At 35.1% G+C, this 24226-nt stretch overlaps 1 protein-coding gene across 18 annotated transcripts in view; it reads left to right on the forward strand.

Moving 5' to 3' along the window:
- LOC112025397 (disease resistance protein Roq1) overlaps positions 1–22345 on the forward strand; it is a 40249-nt gene extending 17904 nt beyond the window's left edge. The window contains exons 2-10 of one of the 18 annotated variants that reach the window (XM_065779870.1): positions 1720–1859; positions 4135–4191; positions 14087–14136; positions 16398–16925; positions 17205–18294; positions 18427–18642; positions 18779–20557; positions 20882–20939; positions 21280–22345. In XM_065779870.1, coding sequence (XP_065635942.1) covers positions 16423–16925; positions 17205–18294; positions 18427–18642; positions 18779–18808 — 1839 coding nt within the window. In that variant the 5' untranslated portion in view covers positions 1720–1859; positions 4135–4191; positions 14087–14136; positions 16398–16422 and the 3' untranslated portion in view covers positions 18809–20557; positions 20882–20939; positions 21280–22345. The other 17 variants (XM_065779872.1, XM_065779868.1, XM_065779871.1 and 14 more) reach the window with 17 other exon arrangements.
- Positions 22346–24226: the final 1881 nt, after the last annotated feature.

A 24226-nucleotide genomic window follows, 5' to 3' on the forward strand; every position in this document is an offset into this window, starting at 1 on the left:
AAGCTTTTTTCCTGGATTTTGTGTTTCACTTTTGTTTTTTAGATCTGAATTTCTCCACTTATACGGTTATACCAACTGTGATTGTTAAATTACAAACGTTTTTTTTTTTCTCTTTATACTATTATGTGAAAAGCTAACTGTAAGCATGTTCAGGAATATTTGTGAATCTGTATTCTTATGTCAAAACTCTAATGGATGCATCATTTTAGTTGACAAGGGAAAGGGTTTTTCCTTTTATATATAGGATCAAGAGAATTGATGCTTAAAACATCATAAAAAAACACACAGGATGCTTTTGTAATGATTTAACGTTATTTAAATAAATTTCTGCAAAATAATAATAATAATAATAACAACAACAACAACAACAACGTGAGTTAAATAATTTTCAGTTTGAGATTTCTGGAAAGAGAGGGAGACTACACAAAATTCTTAGATCCATGAGATGCAAAATATAGAAAAAAGTATGCGCCAAACAATCATACAATACAATATTTACATAGTTTGGTAATTTATCTATGTCTATGGAGTTGTAGAAAAAAAAAAAAAAAAAAAGATACGACAGTATAGTTTTTCTCTCTTGAAACAACATACCAAACCCTTAGAAAATCTCTTATTAAAAATTGTAGCAATTTTGTATAGGATCAGGCCATAATATGAATCAAACAAAATTAGACTCCACATAGCCGACTTGCACATCCACTTTGTTTAAAAAACAAACAAACAGATTATCAAAAACAAACAAACAAAAAAGCGTAGATTTCACAAAACCCACAAGAATTTACAATACCCAATTTCCCTACCACCCCTTCACTTTTTTTTTTTTTTTAATGGCCCATGTGAGAAGTAGTTGGCAAATTGAGTGAGTTGTGAGATTGTTGTGAATTTTGTTTTATTAATGCCTCTGTTTATGTTGCTTTCTCTCTCCGTTTTTCTTCTTTTTCATTTTACTTTGTTCTGTGAAATTCAATAACTGAGAAGGAGAAAAAGAATATAATTGCATGGCAAGTTTCAATTCAAAGTTTGGAACAACATAAGCAGTGGACTTGCTGAATCCCTTATAGAAATCTACTGAATTTTTAATAACGCACAATAGAAATCCACTGAATTTTAAGCTTACATTTCCAATCTTCAGATATCACAAACCGTGTAAAATGGTTCTTGGCATGTGTTCAATTTGATAAAGAACAATCAGGGTGTTCAGAGAAATCCCTTAGTATATATGTTGATGATGACAAACTTTGCAACCAGCTGTCATTTTAGCCTCTCATAATTATCTTTCTTTAAGATTTACGTAGTTGAATTATTTTTGGTTGTTGATTTGATGATTTCTCACTTTCACACCTGCTTTGTTTAAACAATGAGTTTTTGTCCTCACTGCAAACCGAGGATGTGCATGCATGCACATGATTCATTTCAAAGTTATAAATTATCTTTCAAAAACCACTTGGTTTTTGAAAGATAATTTATAACAGATTCAGCTCATATTATGTACTAATGATTCTGTCTCTTTGATTCCAATGGCCAATGTTTAAATTAACAAGCAATTAGTACATAATATGAGCTGAATCTGATTTTGAAATGAATAAACAAATTGGAAGTAGTTGGTTTTTGAACATGTGCCCAAAACAGAGGATGTGAATGGCCATTCCTTTATATAATAGAAGTTAAGAACTGAATTTTGTTGAGCTTTACATTGCTCCGCTGTTATAATTTCAGACCTACTTCTCTATTGCTATCTCTTCTCCTCAATCCGACTATAGTTTTCCCCTTCAAGTGAGCTATGAGCGTCTCTCTCTATTATTTTCTGATTGAGCACACTCGGAAGTTTTTCCAACGAATCATTGGATCCTCTCAAGGTCCTCTATCTTCTCTTATGCAATGCTTTGTGATAATTCTCTGTTTTATTTATTTTTAAAATAGTTTTTGTTGTGTGTGTTCAATTTCTGTTTGGATGATGAGAAAACATAAACTTTGTTACTGGGTTTTGGGGTTTTCATGATGTTTTATATCTGAGTTTCTCCTTTATCCTTTACACACGCACACACACACACACACAAATCTGAGTTTCTCCTTTTATATCATTGTGATTGCCAAACACACACACACACACACACACACACACACACACACACACAAAAATCTGAGTTTCTCCTTTTATATCATTGTGATTGCCAAATTACAAACGTTTTCCTCTTAATAATACTATTATGTGAAAGGCTAACTGTAAGCATATTCTGGAATAATTGTAAATCTGATATTATTTGTATTATTTGGGAGAAAAAGTAAATGGATGCATCATTTTAATTGACATGGGAAAGGTTTATCCTGTATATAGGATCAGGAGGATTGGCGGTTAAAAAATCATTTAAAACACACAGGACATTTTTGTAATGATTTAACGTTAGTTAAACAAATTTCTACAACAACAATAATAATAATAATAATAATAATAGCCTCATTGCTCGCGCTTTGCGCATGCTTTTAGGGGTTTTTTTTTTTTGGTTTAGTGTCACAATTTTCTATTCTTCCCAATTTGAGGTTATGCATATATTCAATAATATTATGCATTTGAAAACTACTGATACAGTTAAGATTGTCATGAGGCTAACTCCAAAAATGAACACCAAAATAATATTTAAACCATATCTATTCATGTAGGATGTGTTTATTTTTTGATACTAGCCTCATCATAACACTCAGCTATATCAATAGTTGCCAAACGCGTAACACCATTAGACAAACGTAAAAACTTCAAATTTATATGAATGATAAACTTTAACATAAACTCAAATAAGAAAGAGCCTCTGAGTGGCTAGTCTCTTTGACAACTGTAGTTTTTGTCTATATTTTGTATATTTACTGACATTTATACCTAGTCCAATTCTTACAAAGTGCATTGGATGTTTTACTTTATTATTTTGTGCTACATCTCATCATATTCCTAAGTTTTTCAGGTATTGAAAAATGCATAAATTCCGAATTGGTAAACTATGTATTTGGCTCTCATCCTTTACCATATTTTAATTTAGTTCCTAACCTTTCAATTGTGTCAATTTGATCTCTAACTTTTTCATGCCGTGTCAATTTGATCTCTAACTTTTTCATGTCAATTTAGTCTCTGTCGTTATATCTTGAATGGAAATTGCTAACATAGGAAACAACCAAAATAACAAATTAGTTTAATGCCGCATCAGTGGAAACTAATTATTTATTTTGGTCGTTTGCCACGTCATCAATTTCCATCCAAAAGATAATGGTAGGGACTAAATTGACAAGACACTAAAAAGTTAGGGACTAAATTGACATAATTGAAAGGTTAGGGACCAAATATGTAATTTACCCAAAATATTAATATTCACAAGAAAAAAAAAAAAGAAAAAAAAAATCCTTTTGAGCACTCCCAAGCTAAGAGGCTAGTTTAATTAATTTACATCACTTAATCTATAAGTTTCAAAATAAATTTTTCCTTTTTTTTTTTTTTTAATCATCAATCCACCTCCATAGTTAGGACTCCATAAAAAAGAAGATGTTCACACACTTAAGTTTGAAACTCTTTTATTTATCTATCTCTCTAAGAAACATATGCATGATGGAAAAGTTGTGCTTGTAGGAAAAAAAATAAATAAATGGTACTCTCTCTCTCTCCCTTCCCTTCAATCATGAGAAAGTTATATTTGAAAAAAAAAAAAATTGAATAACGGAGCTATAAAGAATTAAAGATAAAAGCAGTTTAGTAGTATTCCTGATAATCCCACGTCTTGTAATAAAATAATAAAATATTGATAATTTATCTATCTATAATGTATAATTTAAAAGAAATAAAATAAAATAAAAAATAACTAAAAAATTGTTAAATCTACTACAAAAATTTAGCAAACTGATGTCAACAATAAGATTAGTACCATTTAAATAACATAATAAATGAATCTAAAATATAGAGTTAGTATGTATTGCTATGTGAAACCCAATAGTAACAAACAACAGTTATCCAAAACAACAAAACCAAGCAATCAAGTATTGAAGCATCCTTTTAAAAGAAATCATGAGATTAAAAAAAGAGAGAATAATAGGAACCTGCTTCAATTTTTGGCCGGGCAATTCCTCACTGTAACTCTTCTATTATGTATGCAGGTACATCTAGATTTGATTGTGTTGCCAACCACTTCAATCACATATGCATGTATGTAGGTATGTATTACCGTGCTTTGCACTACTTTAGCTATTATCTTCAATTTACAGCTAAAGGACATTGATGAACAATTTTAAAATTTTAATTTTCACAACTGAAAAATGCACTAAGACCCCCCCTTTTTTTTTTTCGAGATAAATAGAACACACGTACAAATGCTTATTAAACCCATAGCTAAATAGAACACACGCACAAATGCTTACACTGGCCAATACTTGAAAATGGCATTATTCCTTTTCAATAGAATTGAAACAAAATTTTGAATTTTACTTTAAAGCAAACAAACTATGTGCGTAACTAGGGGTGTCCAACAAAAACCGTGACTCGACCCACCCGCCCAACCCGTCCGATCTGGCTTGACAACTGGCTGACTTGACACCGGTGACGGTCGGTGGCGGATCTCAACTTCCAGAACCCGAAAACGGCGGGTCGGGTGGCGGGTTTTCTCTCCAAAACCCGAAGAAACCCGACTGAACCGAGATATGAGCATTTCCCACCGAAGTTTTTTAGATCCGGCGAGATCTCAGTTAGATCCATCGAATCTTCACCGGATTTGGCGAGATCTCACTAGATCTGGTGAGATCTTGCCGAATCTGGTGAGATTTCGAGAAGTCCGACGAAAATCCAGCAAAAATATCACTGAAATTTCACCGATTTCACTGTTAACTCGTTGGATTTTGGCCGATTTTCAGATCTCCAACTTCGACCGAACCGATCGCCATCCGTTGAAGGTCGAATCCACCTGATCCGATCAACCACTCTGGTTGGCGGCAGGTTGAAATTCAAACCATCCGATCTGGTCGGGTCAGTTCCGGGTTGGGCACAAACCTGACCCGGACCAACCCGTGGACAGGCCTATGCGTAACTATTAAGGTTTTTGCATTAGGAAAAACAAATCCAGGAAAAAGAGATTACCTTTGCTTTTGCTTTTTCTTATTTGAGATGAAAATTTTGCCTTGGGCACTTTTATTAGAGATTGATATTTCAATTTTCACAAAGATTGTTAATGGTTTCAGGGAAAATAAAATACTAAATATGCTTAGAAAGAAAAAGAAATCTAACCCAAACCAAGAGAGACCTTATAGTGATTGTAGTAGATTTGAATTTTCGTAGTGGTGTATTGGGATGTACTGTACTTTACTTTGTGGGAGGTAGGTAGCCATGTGTTAGGAGCTTTACTGGTTGTTGATGATGACATAAGGAATGAGGGTGCTTAGGCAGCATTAGTCCAGTCAGATGGCTTCATGTCTCCTCAAGACATTGATAGTTCCTCATGTTAGATTAGTAATGCTCTTATAGGTCTTTAAGGGGGACATGCTTGGTCTCCCTACTCAAGTTGGATTGATAAAGCAGTGTGAAGGGGCATCATGTGGAGCAAGGTGCTCCACATGATGCCCCCAAGGCCATGGCAAAGTGGGGCCATGACGTGCAGAGTTGGTTTTCATGATGGGTGGCAGCAGGTGGTGTCAATCCTATGTGGTGGTGCATGGCATTGGTGACTTGTTGGCTGATTACTTGTGTGTGGTCCTGGTGGCTTGTGTGCAAGGTAGGGCTGGGCTGCCATGATGGTGTGCAATTAGATGATGTGTGTAAGGCATGGGTTGGTGGGTGGTGGCTAAGTGCATGGACATATATTAGTGGGTTGATTGCAGTTACTTGGTGTGTGCTGTATATGGGCATGTTGTGTGGGCTGTGTTGTCTAATGGGGGGAGGGCTTAGGCATGGGCCAAGCCTCCCAAAATGTGTGAAACATGTTGCATGGGCTACTAGATGACGGGCGGAAGCCGCATGATTTGAGACATGGGATGTGCATGTGTAGTATGTGCAGTGGGTGGTAGTTACAAGCAGTTATCAAGAACTTCCTGATTTTCCTAATGTTCAAACCTGCTGTGTAGGGGCCGAAAATGTGGAGAATGAACCAAGACAGCATTAGTTCAAGGTGTCTTATGTCAGACCACAAATGGTAGATTATCCAAGACCCAGGCAATTGGTAGGCAGTAATTGCCATTGCAATTATTTCTGTGTATATAACCCTAATGCTGTTGGGGGTGTCAACTACAAAGTGTATTTTGCCTTAGAGAGAAATCTGTGTATTTCTCTAGGTCTGTATGGGTTTTCTTTGTACTTAAGATTAAGTAATAAAGGTTGGGGGTGGGTTCCTGTAAACATAGTGTGTGTTGTGTGATTGTGTGTCCCTATAATCATATGTTCTAAGTGTTCTTGAAGTGTGTGTGTGTGTGTGTGTGTGTGTGTGTGGTGTTGGCTGAGACTAATTCAGGGGACTTAGGGCCATCACAGGCAAAAAATTTGAGTGAAAAATTTGACCCTATGACAATTGGTATCAGAGCCTGGCTGTAATGTCTTCGGACACCAAGATAAGAATGACCATCTTGGAGACCATACTTGGGGTTCCTGTAGAGGGAGAACAACTTTCTGTGTGTGACAAAATGGATGCACTTTCTGCAGAAACTTCAGTAATAAGGAATGAACTTTCTGAACAGAGAGATGTTGTGTTGATTCGCATTGAAGAGTTGGCTGCTGTAATTGATGCCCAAAACAGTGTAGTAAGAGACAACAAGTCAACTTGAGACAAAATTTCCTTGTTAAAGAGGATAGTCAGTGGGCTTCCTAGGGAGGGGAAAGTGGCCACAAAGGTGAAGGTGCCTACACCAAAGCCCCTTAATGGTGCTAGGAGTGCCAAGGATTTGGAGAATTTCGTTTGGGATATGGAGCAGTATTTCAAGGCTGCTAGAGTGCCCGATCAAGAGAAAGTAACAATTACTAGCATGTATCTTTCAGGAGATGCCAAGTTATGGTGGAAAACCCGTGTGGAAGATGATGCAGATGTTGGTAAAGGGAAAATTGACTCATGGGATGCTTTAAAGAAAGAATTGAAGGGTCAATTCTTGCCTACCAATATTGCCTGGGTTGCAAGAGACTCCTTAAAGAAATTGAAGCATATTGGTATGGTGTGAGAGTATGTCAAGACATTCAGTTTTTTGATATTGGATATCAAGAACATGTTTGAGGAGGACAAGCTGTTCAATTTCATGTCTGGTTTGCAACCTTGGGCACAATTGGAATTAAAGAGGCAGGCTGTGTGTGATTTGCTGGCTGTTATGTCTACTGTAGATGCCTTAGTGGACTACAAATACACTAAGCCTAGTGGGGATGATGAAAAACATAAGTTCAAGGACAAGGACAAAGACAAGCAGAAGAAAGATTAGGGTAACAAGAGTAAGGGGGAGAGTTCTACCTCTCAACAAAGCAAAGAACATTCTAAGCTTAATGTAGGCTGATTTATCTGCAATGGCCCTCATCAAGCAAGAGACTGCCTTAAGCATGAGAAGCTTTATGTCATAGCAGCAAGCTTAATGTTCGATGAAAAATTTCCCAGTCGTGTGAACCCTTTACAATTGCTGAATGCACTTAATGCAGGAGGTACTTCTAAGGGGCTGTCTTATGTTCAAGTGGAGATGAATGGGAATAGGGCTAAAGCAATGCTTGGTACTAGTGCTACCCACAATTTTGTTGCTGATCGCATGGTCCAACAACTTGGTCTAAAAGTGAGCAAGTGTCCAAGTAAGATCAATGTAGTAAACTCAGAGGCAAAACATGTTTCTAGAATTTCTTTTGGTGTGCATTTTAAGGTTGGTGATTGGACAAGAAAAGTGAATTTCCTGATAATGTAGTTTGGATGATTTCGATGTAATTCTGGGTGATGAGTTCTTTGTGGCAAGAAGAGCTACCTTGCTGCCATTTATTGGGGTGATGTTGATTTTTGATGAGAAGCAGCACTGCTATGTTCCTGCTAACATGTGACAGGAAATAGCAAGACTAACAAGGGGAAAGTACAATGGTGTCAGCCATGCAGGTTGGGCGTGGGCTGAAGATAGAAGATAAGTTTGTTGAAATTTTAGATGTTGTTGCTGGACTGCTACAGGAATTTGTTGATGTGATGCCCCCAGAACTGCCTAAGACCCTTCTACCAAGGCGTGTTGTTGATCATAAGATTGAGTTGATTCCTGGTTCAAAGCCTCATTCGAAGGCTCCATACAAAATGTCCCCTATGGAGTTGGCTGAAATGAGGAAGCAATTGTTTGAGCTGCTTGATGCTGGCCACATTCAGCCTTCCAAAGCTCCTTATGGTTCTCTGGTTTTGTTCCAAAAGAAGCAAGATGGCTTGTTGCTAATGTGTGTAGACTATAAAGCCTTGAACAAAGTAACAGTGAAGAACAAATATCCGGTCCCTTTGATTGAAGACCTGTTTGACAAATTGTGCAAGACCACTTACTTCACCAAATTGGACTTAAGGTTAGGCTACTAGCAAGTGAGGATTGTTGAAGGAGATGAACTAAAGATGACTTGTGTAACTCAGTATGGTTCCTATGAATATTTAGTTATGTTTTTTAGTTTAACAAATTCCCCTGCTACATTTTTGCAATTTGATGAATAATGTATTCTATGAGTTTATATACCGATTTGTTGTGGTTTACTTAGATGGCAAAATAATATATAGAGGGTCCTTGGAGGATCACTTGGAACACCTTAGGAAGGTGCTATCCAGATTAAGAGAACATCAATTGCATGTTAAGAAAGAGAAGTGTGAGTTTTCCTAGCAAGAGATTTTGTTCCTAGAGCATAAGGTCAGTAAAGGTCTTGTGAAGATGGATGAGAGAAAGGTACAGGCCATCCTTGATTTACCTCCACCAAGCAAAGCAGCTGAGTTGCAGTCTTTCCTTGGATTGACGAACTATTACAGGAAGTTTGTTCAAGGATATTCCAAGAAGGTTGCTCTTTCTATAGATTTATTGAAGAAGAACAGGAGATGGGTATGGACAGACGCATGCCAAGAAGCTTTTGAGAAGCTTAAAGCTGCTATGTCAAGTGAGTCAGTGCTACGTTTGCTAGATTTTGAGTTGCCCTTTAAAGTCCATACTAATGCTTCTAACAAAGTAATTGGTGGTGTGTTGGTGCAAGAAAAGCATCCAGTTACCTATGAGAGCAGGAAATTGAATGAGGTAGAACAGAAATGTTGGGCACGTGAGAAAGAGATTATAGTAGTTATGCATTGCTTGCTGGCATGGAGAGTGTATCTATTGGGGCTTAAGTTTGTGGTGCAAACTAATAATGTTGCTAACACCTTCTTCAACACTCAGAAGAAGTTGTCCCCTAAAAAGCAAGATGGCAAGAGTTGTTGCGGGAGTATGATTTTGTGTGGGAGCACAAACCTAGTAAGCACAACCAAGTGGCAAATGCGCTAAGTCGCAAACAAGTGCAAGAATATGTTACTGCCTTGACCAGAGTTAAGTCAGATTTTGTGGAAATGATCAAGGAAAGTTCAAATCTTGATGCTACCTACCAGAAATTGGTGTAAGATGTGACTGTAGGCCTAGTGCGTCACTACTGGCTTGAGGATTGGTTGTTGTATGTAGAGGGTGGCAAGTTGTATGTTCCTAGTGGGAAGACCCATAAATAGTTGCTAAAAAAGACTTATGATCCACAATGGGCAGGACATCTTGGTAAAGAAAGAATGTATGCTTTACTGTCCCGTTCTTACTATTGGCCTAAGATGGAGTTAGACATTGAATTGTATGTCAAAACTTGTCTCATTTGTCAACAAGATAAGTGGATAACTCAAATGGAATTTGGTTTGCTGCAACCTCTTCCTATATTGAAGAGTCCATGGATTTCTGTTTCAATGGATTCCATTACTGGTTTGCCTAAAGTGAAGGGGATGGGTTCAATTTTTGTAATGGTTGATTGATTTTCGAAGTATGTGGTGTTTATTGCTGCACCAAGTACTTGAACAGCAAAGGTGGTTGTTGATATGTTTTACAGAAATGTGGTGAAGTACTTTAGTTTGCCTAAAGATATTGTGAGTGATAAAGACTCTCATTTCATTAGTCACTTTTGGACAGTTTTGTTTGGGTCGCTAGGTTCATGGTTGAAGTTTTCTATTGCTAATCATCCATAAATAGATGGTCATACTGTGAGGATCAATGCTGTGTTGGAAGATTACTTGAGGCATTATGTGACTGCATGTCAGAAAAACTGGCTAGACTTGTTGGATTCAACACAATTGGCTTACAATCTGCACAAGTCTTCTTCAACTTGGATGAGTCCATTTGAGTTTGCAATGTGGCAGCAACCCTTAACTCCTCATGAGATTGCAAAACAATGGTCAAGGGGCAAATGTCCTTCGGCATACAAATTTGCTATGGCTAAGCAAGAGCCGATGAAAGAAGCACAAGATAGTTTGTTAAAAGCACAGCGAAGAATGAAGAGATATGTTGATAAAGGGAGAAGGCCTTTTGAGTTCTAGGTTAGGGACAAAGTGTTGTTGAAGCTAACTCCACAGATTTGGAGGAAGTTTAGAAAGGAGAATGTGCACCGAGGCTTGATTCCTAAGTATGATAGTCCCTTTGAATTAGTGAAGAGAGTGGTAAATGTTGCTTACAAGTTGAAATTGCCAAAAAGAATGTAGATTCACCCAACAATTCATGTGAGCTTTCTAAAGCCTTATCACAAGGATAGTGAAGATCCTACAAGAAATGAGGCAAAGCGTGTTTCACCTACCGCCCTAGTGCAGTTTAACCGTGAAGTGGATAGAATTCTTGACAAGAAAGTAACGGGTTATCAAAAGTGAGGAAATATGATAACTTATTACTTAGTGAAGTGAAAAAAGGTAGCAGAATCATAAGCAAGTTGGGAGAACGCATCAACTCTATGGCAGTTTGAAAAGGAGGTGAAGCCATTTAAAGATACCCTACCGACGAGGACGTCGGCTTCTTCTAGTGGGGGTAGTTTGTTAGGAGCTTTACTTGTTGCTGATGTGGCATGGGGAATGAGGGTGCTTAGGCAGCATTAGGCCAGTCACATGGCTTCATGTCTCCTCAACACATTGATGGTTCCTCATGCCAGATTAGTAATGCTTCTAACGGCTCTTTAAGGGGAGACATGCCCAGTTTCCCTACACGAGTTGGATCGATGAGGAACTATCAATGTGGGTGCTTAGGCAGCATTAGGCCAATCATATGGCTTCATGTCTTCTCAACACATTGATGGTTTCTCATGCTAGATTTGTAATATACTTATAAGGGCTCTTTAAGGGGGACATACCCGGTCTCACTACTCAAGATGAATCGATGAGTAGTGTGAGGGAGTAGTATGTGGAGGCATGTTGCTCCACATGATGCCCCAAGGCCATGGCAGAGTGGGGCCATGGTGGGCAGAGTTGGTTTTTCATGATGGGTGGTAGCAGGTGGTGTCGACCCTATGTGGTGGTGCATGGTATTGGTAGCTTGTTGACTAATTACTGTGTGGGGGCTTGGTGGCTTGTGTGCAAGGCAGGGTTGGGCTGCCATCATGGTGTGCAATCAGATGCTGTGTGCAAGGCATAGGGTGGTGGGTGCTAGCTAAGTGCATGGACAAATGCTAGTGGGCTGATTGGTAGTTACTTGGTGTGTGTTGCATGTGGGCATGCTGTGTGGCTATGTTGTCTGATAAGAGAGGGCTTGGGCATGGGCCTAGCCTCCCAAAACGTATGGAAACATGCTGTGTGGGTTGTTGGAGGATGGGTAGAAGCCCCATGATCTACTGAGACATGGGTTGTGCAATGGCAGTTACAAGCAGTTATCAAGCAGTTCCTGGTTTTCCTAATGTTTAGACATGCTGTTTAGTGGCTAAAAACGTAGAGAATGAATCAAGACAACATCAGTTCAAAGTGTCCTAAGTTAGACCACAAGTGAGAGATTGTCCAATACCCAGGCAGTTATTAGACAGTAACTGCCATAGCAGTTATTTATGTGTATATAACCCTAATGTTGTTAGGGGTGTCAATAGCAGAGATTATATTTTGCCTTTGAGAGAATTCCGTGTGTTTCTTCAGGCTTGTAAAGATTTCCTTTGTACTTGAGATTAAGTAATAAAAGTTGGGGTGGGTTCCTTGTAAACATAATGTTGTTGTGTGATTGTGTGTCCCTATAATAATCTATTCTAAGTGTTACTGTAGTGTGTGTGTGTGGTGTTGGCTAAGACTAAGTCAGGGGTCTTGGAGCCATCACAGATAGAAATTTTGAGTGAAAAATTTGACCCTATGACACTGTGGGAAGTTGAAAGGAACACATATAAATATAATGATAGGTTATATGTGTCAATTTACTTTAAATTGCTTTTTTACCCTCACTTTTTGTGTTTCTATGCTCTGGAAAAAAGGTTGGGGTATTTTTGGAAATAGAAATGACAGTAACTAACTTTTTCGAATCCACTTCTATAGAGATAACAACGTGAGTTAAATAATTTTCACTCACATCTATCTATCTATAACGTATTAAAAAAATTGGACCCTCAAATTGGAGAATGCATGCAGCAGTGACAAGTGTTCCTTTCTTAAAACATAATATGATAACATATGGCAACTTCCTACATTTAGTTAGTATTATAGGGACCAACAACACCATGTGTCAAAGAAGTATTTGTACATGTCAATATGTTTGCCATGTATTAGTAATAATAGAAATCTATAATATATTATAAAAGCTGGATTCTCAAATTGGAGAATGCATGTAGATGTAGCGGTGACAAGTGTTCTCTTCTTAAAACATAATACGATACACTCGTGGCGACTTCCTACATTTATTTAGTACTAGCACTTGACGCATGCAAACGCATGGATACATTTAAAATTAAACTTAATTTCTATTATAAAGATATAAATAATTAGTCAAATTAGTTTTTTCAAAAAGTAAATGTAATTAGTCATATATTAAAATTCTTACCCAAATTTAATACTATTTATGATCTTCTTTTTTTCCCCTGATTTTTAATATGATTGAATGTGTGGTGATCTTTATTATGTGATGATTTGTATTGAGTATATGTGATTATTATTATTTTTTTTATATATATAATTCATTAGTATTAGATTCTTTATATTATGCACTCGTTAACTTACTTAGTATAAAGATTAAAAAGCTTAAGTGGATAATTATTGTGTGGTCCCTACATAAATTTAGACACATAGCACAAAATTGGATTTTAATTTCAAATTCTAATTGAATTTTCTTTGAATTTAAATTTATACATCTATATCAAAAATGTGTATATGGTTTTTTTTTGGGGTCCGTATAATAATTAGGACAAAACCCAAAACTTTACAACTATACGTTTATAGCATGAAAATGTATATGGAAATTCCATAATGTTTATCTTTTTATATTTCTTTATATTTTTTTTTGGGTATTAGTGAGAATTATTTTTATAATTATATATCATTATTTTGACAATTAAAATTACATTTGTTTTAATTAATTAAAAGAAATGCTATGTCTACAACATTTTTACAATACTTTCACAACAAATTTTAAGTGGTAAGTTGTTACAAGTTTTATTGGTAAGGAAAAAAAAGTAATTTTAGTGATAGTTTTAAATTAGAACTGATAACAACTAACCACCTATAATTTGTTATGAAAATGTTGTGAACGTAACACTTCTCTTTAATTAAACATTCAATGTCTCCTCCTCCTTCCCAACCTTTCCACCTTCCTCAACCCCACTATTGGTATTACATTTTTTTTTCTTCTACATATTTTCATATTTAAATATATTCTATCATTGTCTCTTTTATAGCAGCTAACTTAAAAATTGTGTTGGGTTAAATTTGTTCCACCTTTGCATTTTTATTTTTAATCTAACACTCTCAAAGCTCTCTCTCTCTCTCTCTCTCTCTCTCTCTCTCTCTCTCATATTTTTAATGCATTTCGTTTTATAGTGTATTTTCTTTGTATACAAAATTTACACCAACTACTGATTTTTAAATAAAAATGATCATTAGTGTTATTTTGAGATTATGCCAATGTTTTGTATTTTTGCGTTTGGATTGACGTACTCCAGGTTAATTTTGATTAGTGGGTGATATTCAGTTTCCATCTCCACTATTAGAGGTACCTCTCTCTCCCTCCCTCCCTCTTATTCTCTAATTTATTTTAACGTTTTTCGTTTCATATATGGCTTTCTATGTATATGGAATTTATGCCAAATATTGACTTCTTTTTAATTGTTTAAAAATGGTTGTTATTATTTTGATTTTGAGGTCGATAATGTTTTAAATTTTTTATGTTTGGATTGGTGTACTCCAAATTAATCTTAATGTGTTTAGAATGTGTGAAATTTTGATTACTGGGTTATATTCAATTTTATTATTCCATATGATTTATGTCCAGTGCAATTTAGGGTGTACATAAAAGTTTCTAAGGTTTGTGTCATCATTAATTTTGAAATGAACATATAAATAGCCAAATTTTCAAAAAAAAAAAAAAATAGTTGAAGTAATTAATATATAGTTGGAGTAATATCAACAAAAATTTATGTCTTTATATCAATTAAATGCAAAAATATCTCGCCAACATTCACCCTTAAATTACTCTAATAAATTTGCTTACCAATTATTTCCATTTACTAATTTGTCTTTACCCTTGATGTCGGATGCTTGGTTCAATTCACCTAAATCCTCATCCTTCAAACTTCTTGTAAGTGTCACAAATGACCTTTAAATTGCTCTAATAATTTTTTTTTACTAATTATTTCTGTTTACTGTTCTTAACCCTTGATCATGGATGCTTGGGTCAATTTACCTAAATCATTTACCTTAAACTTCTTATAGGTGTCACAAATGACATTGTTTCAACTTTCAATGTTTCAGTCAAAAAACTTTCAATGTTATATATGAAGATAATCTCTCTCTTTATTATTATTTTTTTATGAACGATAATCTCTCTCTTTAAATTATTATTCCTCAACCCAATATTATAGTGGGATAAGTCTTAAAAATACTCTCTCTCTCTAGATTTTAGCTTGCTTATTTCTTGATATTCTTTTGTTTATATCAATTAATTGGCAAAGGAATTTTCATCATTGTATATTTGCATGATGGCCACAACATGCATGATGGGAACAATGGATGGATCCTAATGGCTTGAAACCACTGAAATTAAAATTGGAATGAGGAAAAGAAGAAGAAGAAGAAGGACCAATAAGGATGCTACCCAATCAAACAAGAAAAGTGCCATAAATAATTTCATGCATGATAATAAATACATTTTGATATTTATAACTTTTATATAAATATATAATTTATAATCAAATTCAACCAAAAAAAAAAAAAAAACTTTTTTTAGTTGAAGTAATATTATATATATTCAATTTACCATGCCTTTATATATATGATATCAACAAAAATTTATATCACTATGGTTTTTGAGTAAAGTTTGGGGTGTGTCTACATTAGAACCGATTTCTCTCTCCCCTTGTGTGTGTGTTTGTTTGTTTCAAAAAAAAAAAATTTAAAGTCATTCTTCTCAAAAACAATAAACAAAAATTTATGTCTTTATATCAATTAAATGCAAAAATGTCTCACCAACATTCCTTATACTTTAAATGTGCTCAATTGACCCTTAATTTGCTCTAATAAATTTGTTTACCATTAATTATTTCCATTTTATGTCTTGTAGGTGTCACAAATGATGCTTAAATTGCTCTAATAAATTATTTTTTTTATCAATTATTTCTGTTTAACCCTTGATCACGATCCACGGATGCTTGGGTCAATTGCTCTAATAAATTGCTCTAGTGTCTGCTATTTATAACCCCAGTCTACAACTACAAAGGTTAGGCTCTTTTGTAGTTGTACTCTAGTTAAGCAATGTATTATAAACCTGATTTAAAACACTAATATTACTATTTTCGTGTGTGTTCTTATAAGTATTACTGTTTACTCAAAAAAAATTTACCTTCTAACTTCTTATAGGTGTCACAAATGACATTGTTTCAACTTTCAATGTTATATATGTAGATATTCTAACTCTTTAAAAAATACTCTCTCTCTTTCTCTCTCTCTAGATTTTAGCTCGCTTACTTCTTGATTTCTTTTGATTATATCAATCAATTGGCAAAGGAGTTTTCATCATGGAAAAACTGAGGTTTTAGATAAATAATTAATTTTCTATTCAAAACTAAGAACTAAACAAGAAATAAAAATTCCACATCAAATTTTTCATCATGGAGTTTTCATACCTTTTGTTCTACACTTTCACTCACTCCAAGAAATGAAAATTCCACACCAAATTGTTTTCTTCTCTATTTTTTTCCTTATAATTTTTCTTTCAATTTTAATTGAAAGCGCTTTTTTTTATCATCTTTATTGTAGTTCAAGATTTGCCAACATATTTCCAATGTCTTCCATTAGCACTCAAAAGTCCTCCCCTTCGTCATCTTTAACGCCACAGTGGAAATATGATGTCTTTCTTAGTTTTAGAGGTGAGGACACCCGCAATAGTTTTACGGACCATCTATATGTTGCTTTGAGACAAAAGGGCATAATCACCTTTAGAGATGAGGAAAAACTTGAGAGAGGAAAATCTATTTCACCAGAGCTCTTGAAAGCAATAGAAGAATCAAGATTTGCGATTGTTATTCTCTCAAAAAACTATGCAACTTCAACATGGTGTTTAGATGAACTTGTAAAGATCATTAAATGCATGAAAGAGATGAAAATAATGGTATTTCCAATATTTTATGATGTGGATCCATCAAATGTACGAAAACAAACAGGCTCTTTTGCCCAAGCCTTTTCTAAACATGAAGAATGTTTCAAGGACTATATAGAGAATGTGAATACATGGAGAGCTGCTTTAAGGGAAGTGGCAAATCTCAAAGGGTGGCACCTACTTGATAGGTAATCCAATTTGACATACTAGTTACTTTGAAAATGTTCAAGTAAATACTCTTATTTTCTTAAGCCATATTTTAAACTTTAAAGTAAAGTGACATAGATGTTCACACTTTTTTTATATTTTGACTTGATCTAATTAATTTACATTTTTTTTTTTCAATTTTTGGCACCATTTACATTTTCTTGTTTTTAGCCAACAAAATAGAACATTGGGTGTCTACTTTCTTTTTTGGTCCTATTTATAGGTGGTGCTTACTAGATATCATTCTCTCTTCATTGCAGGTCTGAGGCACAACTTATCCAAAATATTGTGGGAGAGTTATGGCAAAAATTGAGTTATCCATTCTTGGAAGATATTGAAGACCTTGTAGGAATAAAATCTAGAGTGAAGGAATTGGAGTCATGTTTAGCTATAGGGTTTAATGATGTTCGCATTATAGGAGTTTGGGGGATGGGGGGAATAGGTAAAACAACTCTTGCTAGAGTTGTTTTTGATATGGTTTCGAAGAAGTTTGAAGGTTGTTGCTTTCTCCGTAATGTTAGGGAGGTTTGTGAAAAAGATGGTTTAATTACATTGCAACAACTACTTATTAGAAAAATATTTAATGAATGTATGAAAATACAAGATGTTGAGGAAGGACTTTTCATGATCAAGAATAGATTACGTCATAAAAGAATTCTTCTCGTTCTTGATGATGTAAATCATTTAGACCAGTTGAAAAACTTAGTTGGGAAGGGTAATTGGTTTGGTTCTGGTAGTAGAGTTATCATAACAACAAGGGATAAGCATTTACTTCGTCTACTTAAAGTAGATGAAATATACAAAGTTAAAGGATTGAATGATGATGAAGCTCTTCATCTTTTAAGTTTGAAAGCTTTTACTAAGGACCATCCTCCCAAAGATTATCTAGAGCTGTGTAAAGACGTTATACAATATACTAAAGGTCTTCCTTTGGCTATTGAGATTTTGGGTTCCTTTTTGTTTAGTAGAGATATTGATCAATGGAAAAGTACATTAAATAGGCTTAAAGAATTTCCTAAAAGTGAAATTCTCCAAGTACTTAAAATAAGTTTTGATGGACTAGATGAAGTAGAGAAGGAAATATTTCTACATATTGCATGTTTCTTTAATAATGGGATAAAAAATGACATAGTAGAAAAACTAGATTATCTCGGCCTTTACCCTGATATTGGTTTAGGGGTTCTTGTAGATAAATCTCTTGTAAAAATGGATGAAACTAAATTATGGATGCATGATTTACTACAAGAAATGGGTAGGAACATAGTTTATCAAGAGTGCCCTAAAGAGCCTGGAAAACGTAGCAAACTGTGGTTGCTTGAGGATGTTGATGATGTACTTACAAAAAATATGGTAAGTGGTTATTTAGAAAACTTAGGCATGTACCCTATTATTTTATTCAAAAGATTTTAACTTACAGTAGTTTAGGTAATATTGTAATAGTACATTCGCATGTCACTAATCCGTTTTGTTCATGATTATTAGGAAACAGAAGCAATTCAAGGCATTGTTCTAAAGTTGTCTACACCAAAAGAGGCACATTGGAATCCTGAATCATTCTCAAAGATGCAACATCTTAAATTACTCATAATCAATAATGTTTACCTTTTGCATGATCCCAAACATCTTCCTAATAGCTTAAGAATTCTTGACTGGGACAAGTACCCTTCAAAATATTTTCCATCAAGTTTCCAATCAAAGGTAATTTAGGTACTTTTATGCAACTTTATTTTTATTTATTTATTTATTTATTTATTTTTAGGTTTCCTTAAAATATAAGGTTTTGCGGAAGCTAATTTTTTTTTTTTTTTTTTTTTTTTTTTTTTGGGTTTAATAGTCATTTCAAAGGTTAAATCGATCCGAATAAGCAAGCCTCTGAAACTTATTGAAACCCCTGTCTTCACCGAAAGTCCCGTTCCTTGAGAAATTGGTTCTTGAAGATTGTTTAAATTTATCCAGGGTGCACCCATCACATTGTAGTTCTTAAAAAGCTAACTTTTCTTAGTCTAAAAGGTGCCAAAAACCTAAAATCTCTTCCAAACAAGTTTGAAATGGAGTCTCGTTGAAACTTTTATTCTTTCTGGCTGCTCAAAATAAATTAAAAAAATTCCAGAATTTGAGAACATGCAACGTGTATTGAAGCTTTACTTGGATGGAACTGCTATAAAGAGATTCCTTCTTCCATTGGTCTCTTAAAGAATCTTAAAGTGCTATCTTTCGATGGATGTAAGGGGTTATCATCATTTAAATCTCCATCTTGGTATGATCTCCTCCCTTTCTATTCAATGCCAAAAGTCCACGTCCTGTGGGATTGTCTTCTCTATTGGGTTTGTGTTCTTTGACCGAATTGAATTTAAGAAACTGCAATCTCGGGGAAATCCCTGATGACATTGGCTGCTTATTCTCTTTAACAGAAATAGATTTAAGTGAAAATAGTTTTGTTTGTCTTCCTGACAGCATCGGTTATCTATGTAATTTGAGAAAAATGATGTTGGAGAATTGTAAGAGTCTTCGATCATTGCCAAAGCTTCCATTAAGTATCGTAGCTATCGGGGGATATGGTTGTACCTCACTGGAAACGATACCAGATCTACTAAAACCTAATTCTATATGTGAGGTAGAGCTTTTTGTTACAAATTGCAGTAAACTGACTGACAATCAAAGTGTCATTGACATGTTTTTTACAATGATAAGAAAGCACCTTCAGGTCTCTCTCTCTCTCTCTCTCTCTCTCCTCTCTCTCTCTCTCTCTCTCTCTCTCTCTCTCTCTCTCTCTCTCTCTCTCTCTGTGTGTGTGTGTGTTATAAACAACTTGCTTTGTATGTTTCAGGGACTCTCTCTTAATTGCCAAGTGTATGATAATAGTTATAACATTGTTATTCCTGGAAGTGTAATTCCGAAATGGTTTAGCCATCAAAGTATAGGGGTTGAAGTGAATATAAAAGTGGAAACTTCTTCTCATTTGTGTGATGAGTGGATGGGCATTGCTGTTTGCATTGTATTTTCTTGTGCTCAAGATCACTGGATCGATAATTGCTATGACAATGACCTCACCTGTCGATTGATAGTCAATGGAGAAGAAATGAATGATACAATAGGCCCTTTAAGCATAGTTGCTTTATCAGATCATATGTGGCTATTTTATTGGCTTCCTCAATACTTCGTCGAGGAGGACATAAAATTACTGAAGGAATTTGAAGAAAATGAATTTGGTCAGATTGGCATTAAAATTGAACCCCGTGGTCGAACCACGATGGTGAAGAAATGTGGGTTCCGTATGGTATACAAGAAAGACATAGAAGATCTCAACCAAACTGTGGCTCAGAGTAGCAACATCGGCATCATTCCTTATGAGGACTTGGGTGTTCTCCATCATAATCCAGCGGTGGAAGCAGAAGGTAACAAAGCAAAGCAAACCCATGACGATTATGATGGGGCTGGACCTAGTGAACTACCACACCCACAAAGGAATGAAAGATTCATAGAATTTATGGCCTATGGTGACTCTGATTGTGAGGAGTACTTGGAATGCAATGAGGAGCTCAGTGATTGGCAAAAATCTAGTGAAAGTGACTTGGAAGGTTGATGGAATTTAGAAAATCGGTGCAAATACTCTGTAAGTCATTGGATTTTTTTTTATTATTGTTGATGGAATTTGAAAAATGGGTTCAAATACTCTAAAAGTCAATGAATTCAAATATATTCCTTTGTTTTGTTGGTTGCTCTGCATTATCTTTTTCTCCTTTTCCTTTGGATGCTTTTACTTAATTAATTTGAACCTCAAAATATAATTTTGCTAGCTGTGCTTTAGTTTCATTATTAACACTTATTCCAACTCTCATCTGGTCTATTTCCTTGGTCAAATAACACATATTTGTACACCTAGTTAATTTAATGTGCGTGTTATTCTGGGCCATTCTGCATTCTGTGCATATTCAAGCAGGCAAGCAACTGTGCAGACAAGGTTGAAAAATAGAGAAGGTATCCTGCTTTAATCGGTAAGCCGCACTCTAGTTGTTACCGTTGTTTCGATGCATTACATCCAGAATTTAAGTTTTCTCATATTTTTCTTCTTGGTTTTGTTGTATTATATTTCATAGTGGAAAGAAAGATCCTACAATTTTATTTTGATGTGTTATGTCCAGAATTTAAGTTTGGTCATATTTCATAGTGGAAAGATCCTACACTTTTATTAAAACATTCAACTTTGTGTTTATCTGTACCAGTCTTTTTCAATAACACAAAATATATATTTTAGGAATCCCTTAACGAAGTCGAAACAAGCTACAACTGTTAACATTTATTTAACCTTATCTTTACACTTGTACATGAAAACAGGATCTGATTAGAGAGCTGTACTCTCCAGAAGTGGCTGATTAAATTTTAGCTATCCCTATCTCAAGCTGTGGAATTACTGAAAATCTGACATGGCCTCATACAACACAAACATCGTGAGTGAAACCAAGTGTCTTTTTTCATTGAGGAAGAGAAGTTGGATCATTTATTCTTGGCGCATTCTTGCTTGGGCTGTATGGTTTTGGTCAGATTAGACACTTAGAAATGAGGTCATTTACCCTTGCTCTTTGAAGCTGTAATTTACTCAGTAAATGGAGGATCTAGATTTTCATAAGCAGGAATATGTGATGTTCTCTAGATTATCTTATCATAACTAACATGTGGGACTTGTTGTATAACCTCAACACAGTGATGTTTGAGGGTGCAAAACAGTGTACTTATGATGTGCTAATGCTCAGTAAAGCTTTGTATTGTAGGTATGCACAAGCCTATGATGCACAACATGTGGATCAGAATAAATGCAGCAGAGTACCAAGGCGGGTGTGTCCAGTTGCAGAGGGATTGCCAGTATTGCTGACTGTTGAGGGGCACTGGCAGAGAAGCTGCAAATGAGGTTGTTTTGCCTATGTAGCTAAATCATGTGCTGGGAAGAAAATTTTTGCAGGCTGTTGCAGTTCTGTCATATGCAACTGAATGGTGGCTAGATGCCTTGCTTTTTGAGAAGCATTAACTAAGGCTCTACAGCTTGGTTTTTACAGATTTGTTCTGGTTAGTAGAAGAATGGAGGAGTGCTATTTGGGAAAGAAGAAGGTTCCTTGGCAACTTGCTGCCCTGATTGATGGCCAAAAGTGCAAGGAAGTTGGAGAGCACCAATGGTGTACATATATTCTGTGCATAGGAGTCACTGCAGAGGCTAGGGCCCTGGCTACTCTTGCTTCAAACTCTTTTAACATTTTTTGGGCTTGTAACTCTATTACTAGATAGCTCTTATGCATGCAATCACTAACAATTTAAGACATTGTGGAAAGATTTGTGTCTGTGTGAATTATTTTTTTCCTTTTCAAATGTATTTTTCAGTGCATTGAGCTATATAATTTGTTATTTTCAAGTTTAAAGATGTGATAAGTCTAGAAATTTAACCAATTATGTGTAATGTAGCTTAAAAGTTTTGCAATGAAATAAGGAGCATTTAGTAACTCCAGAACAAGATATGGGCAATCTCAAAAGTAAACCCAATCTCACTCTTTGCTGATGATGGGCTGCTATGTCAACATACACTTTCAAGCATTCGATCTAGAGTCACCTAGTTGATGCAGATTAGTATTGACCTCTAAAAAGCCCAAACATGGCCACTACACTTAAAAAGACAGCAAAGCTCTAGGAGTCGATTTTAGCACTCAGATGATAGAACCAGTTTGTTCCAATAGTAGGACTTCAGAGTTAACCTCCAGCAATCATTGCCAATGAGCTGTAGCTCAAATGGCATCTAAATCCCGCATAAGAACATGATGGAGGGTGAGTAGTAAGTCTAAAAATCCACTAGGTGCCGGTGTAACTCAACAATAAAAAAAGAGATAGCCACAAAATTGCTTTAACACTTAAGTCTCTTTGAAGGCCAAATTCTGTTAAGTGATCTCTATCTTGTGGACATAGACAAAAGCATTGTGTTTTGACATGGGTATTGGACACAGCAACTCCCAATCAAATACTGTGTGACATACCATAATTCATAATTTTTCTTTGGATGAACAAGTGATTACTTTCAAGAGAAAAAAAAAACGCTTACAGTCATATATTAACCCAGATTAATATTATAGAGTTGAAAGTTGCAACATATAGGCCACTGGTAGAATATAGGACTTGTTAAACGTGGAAATCTGTACAGAGCTCACATTATTCCCAAATCATCCTTTAACATTAACAGTCTATGATGTATCGCATAAATCAAATTTATTTAAAAACAATTAAGAAAAACCATTAATTACCCAGTCCACCAGGAATAACAAAGACATGAACTAACCATATAGCAAGTAATCAAGAAATTATGAATTGGGTAACCAAATACACACAATTTCAACAAAGTAAACAAGAATTCTCTCAAATTTTTTTGCTGGGAAAAAAAAAAAAACACACAAAATAGAAAATAGAGGCTCCAGAGTTCAGGCTACTTTGTGACTTTGAGTTTCGCGGTAATAATTGCATACTAGGAGTTATTAAGGCGAGAAATTATCGCCTTTACAGCTCACCTGTGGCTTGAGTAAACTTTTGCAACGCATCCTATCGCATAATAAGCATTATAAAAAGAGTTTTTTTTTTTTTTTTTTTTTTACGCATTATAAAAAAGAGTTTAATTGGTTACTATTGCCCTTAAAAAAAGAGAAGGGCGTAATTTATGGGAGTTCTTCTTAGGAGTTAGGACAGCAAGTCCTATATTTCATCGCCTTGTTTATTAGAATTAGTAATAGTAACATTAATTTTTGGTATTTCAAGTCAAATTTAAGAGCATTTATGCATACTTGTGTTTAATAGATAGGGTTTTTTAGACATTTTAAATCTAAAAGGATGGTAGGAAAACTTTCTTACCTAAAGGGAGGTTGGAAATTTATTAGATACTTCGGGAGTATATGACTTCCCTTCCTCTCATATGCGGGTGTTCCTCATAGCGAGTGAGACCCATTTTTATGTGAGAGGGAGAGAGTATACTCTCGAAGTTCCTAATAATAATTCAAGGAGGTTAATACACAACATTTTTAACATCAATTTAATAAAGTTTGGTCAAATATTTGGTGATGGGATATACTATTTGGGATCATAATTTTCTAAGAAAGTATTTGTTCATGTGCATTATGTATTCTTTGTGATTGAAGCTCTCTATATAAATTTCGACTTATTTTATTGAAAAATGCAACAGTTTAAAGTTGTCAAAATGTAACTTCGAAATGTTCAAATTTGAGTCTGTTTAAAGTGTATGCCTTAAGAATTGGTGCAC

This window comes from Quercus suber, unplaced genomic scaffold (genome assembly GCF_002906115.3).
Source record: "Quercus suber isolate HL8 unplaced genomic scaffold, Cork oak 2.0 scaffold_219, whole genome shotgun sequence".
Classification (NCBI taxonomy): domain Eukaryota; kingdom Viridiplantae; phylum Streptophyta; class Magnoliopsida; order Fagales; family Fagaceae; genus Quercus; species Quercus suber.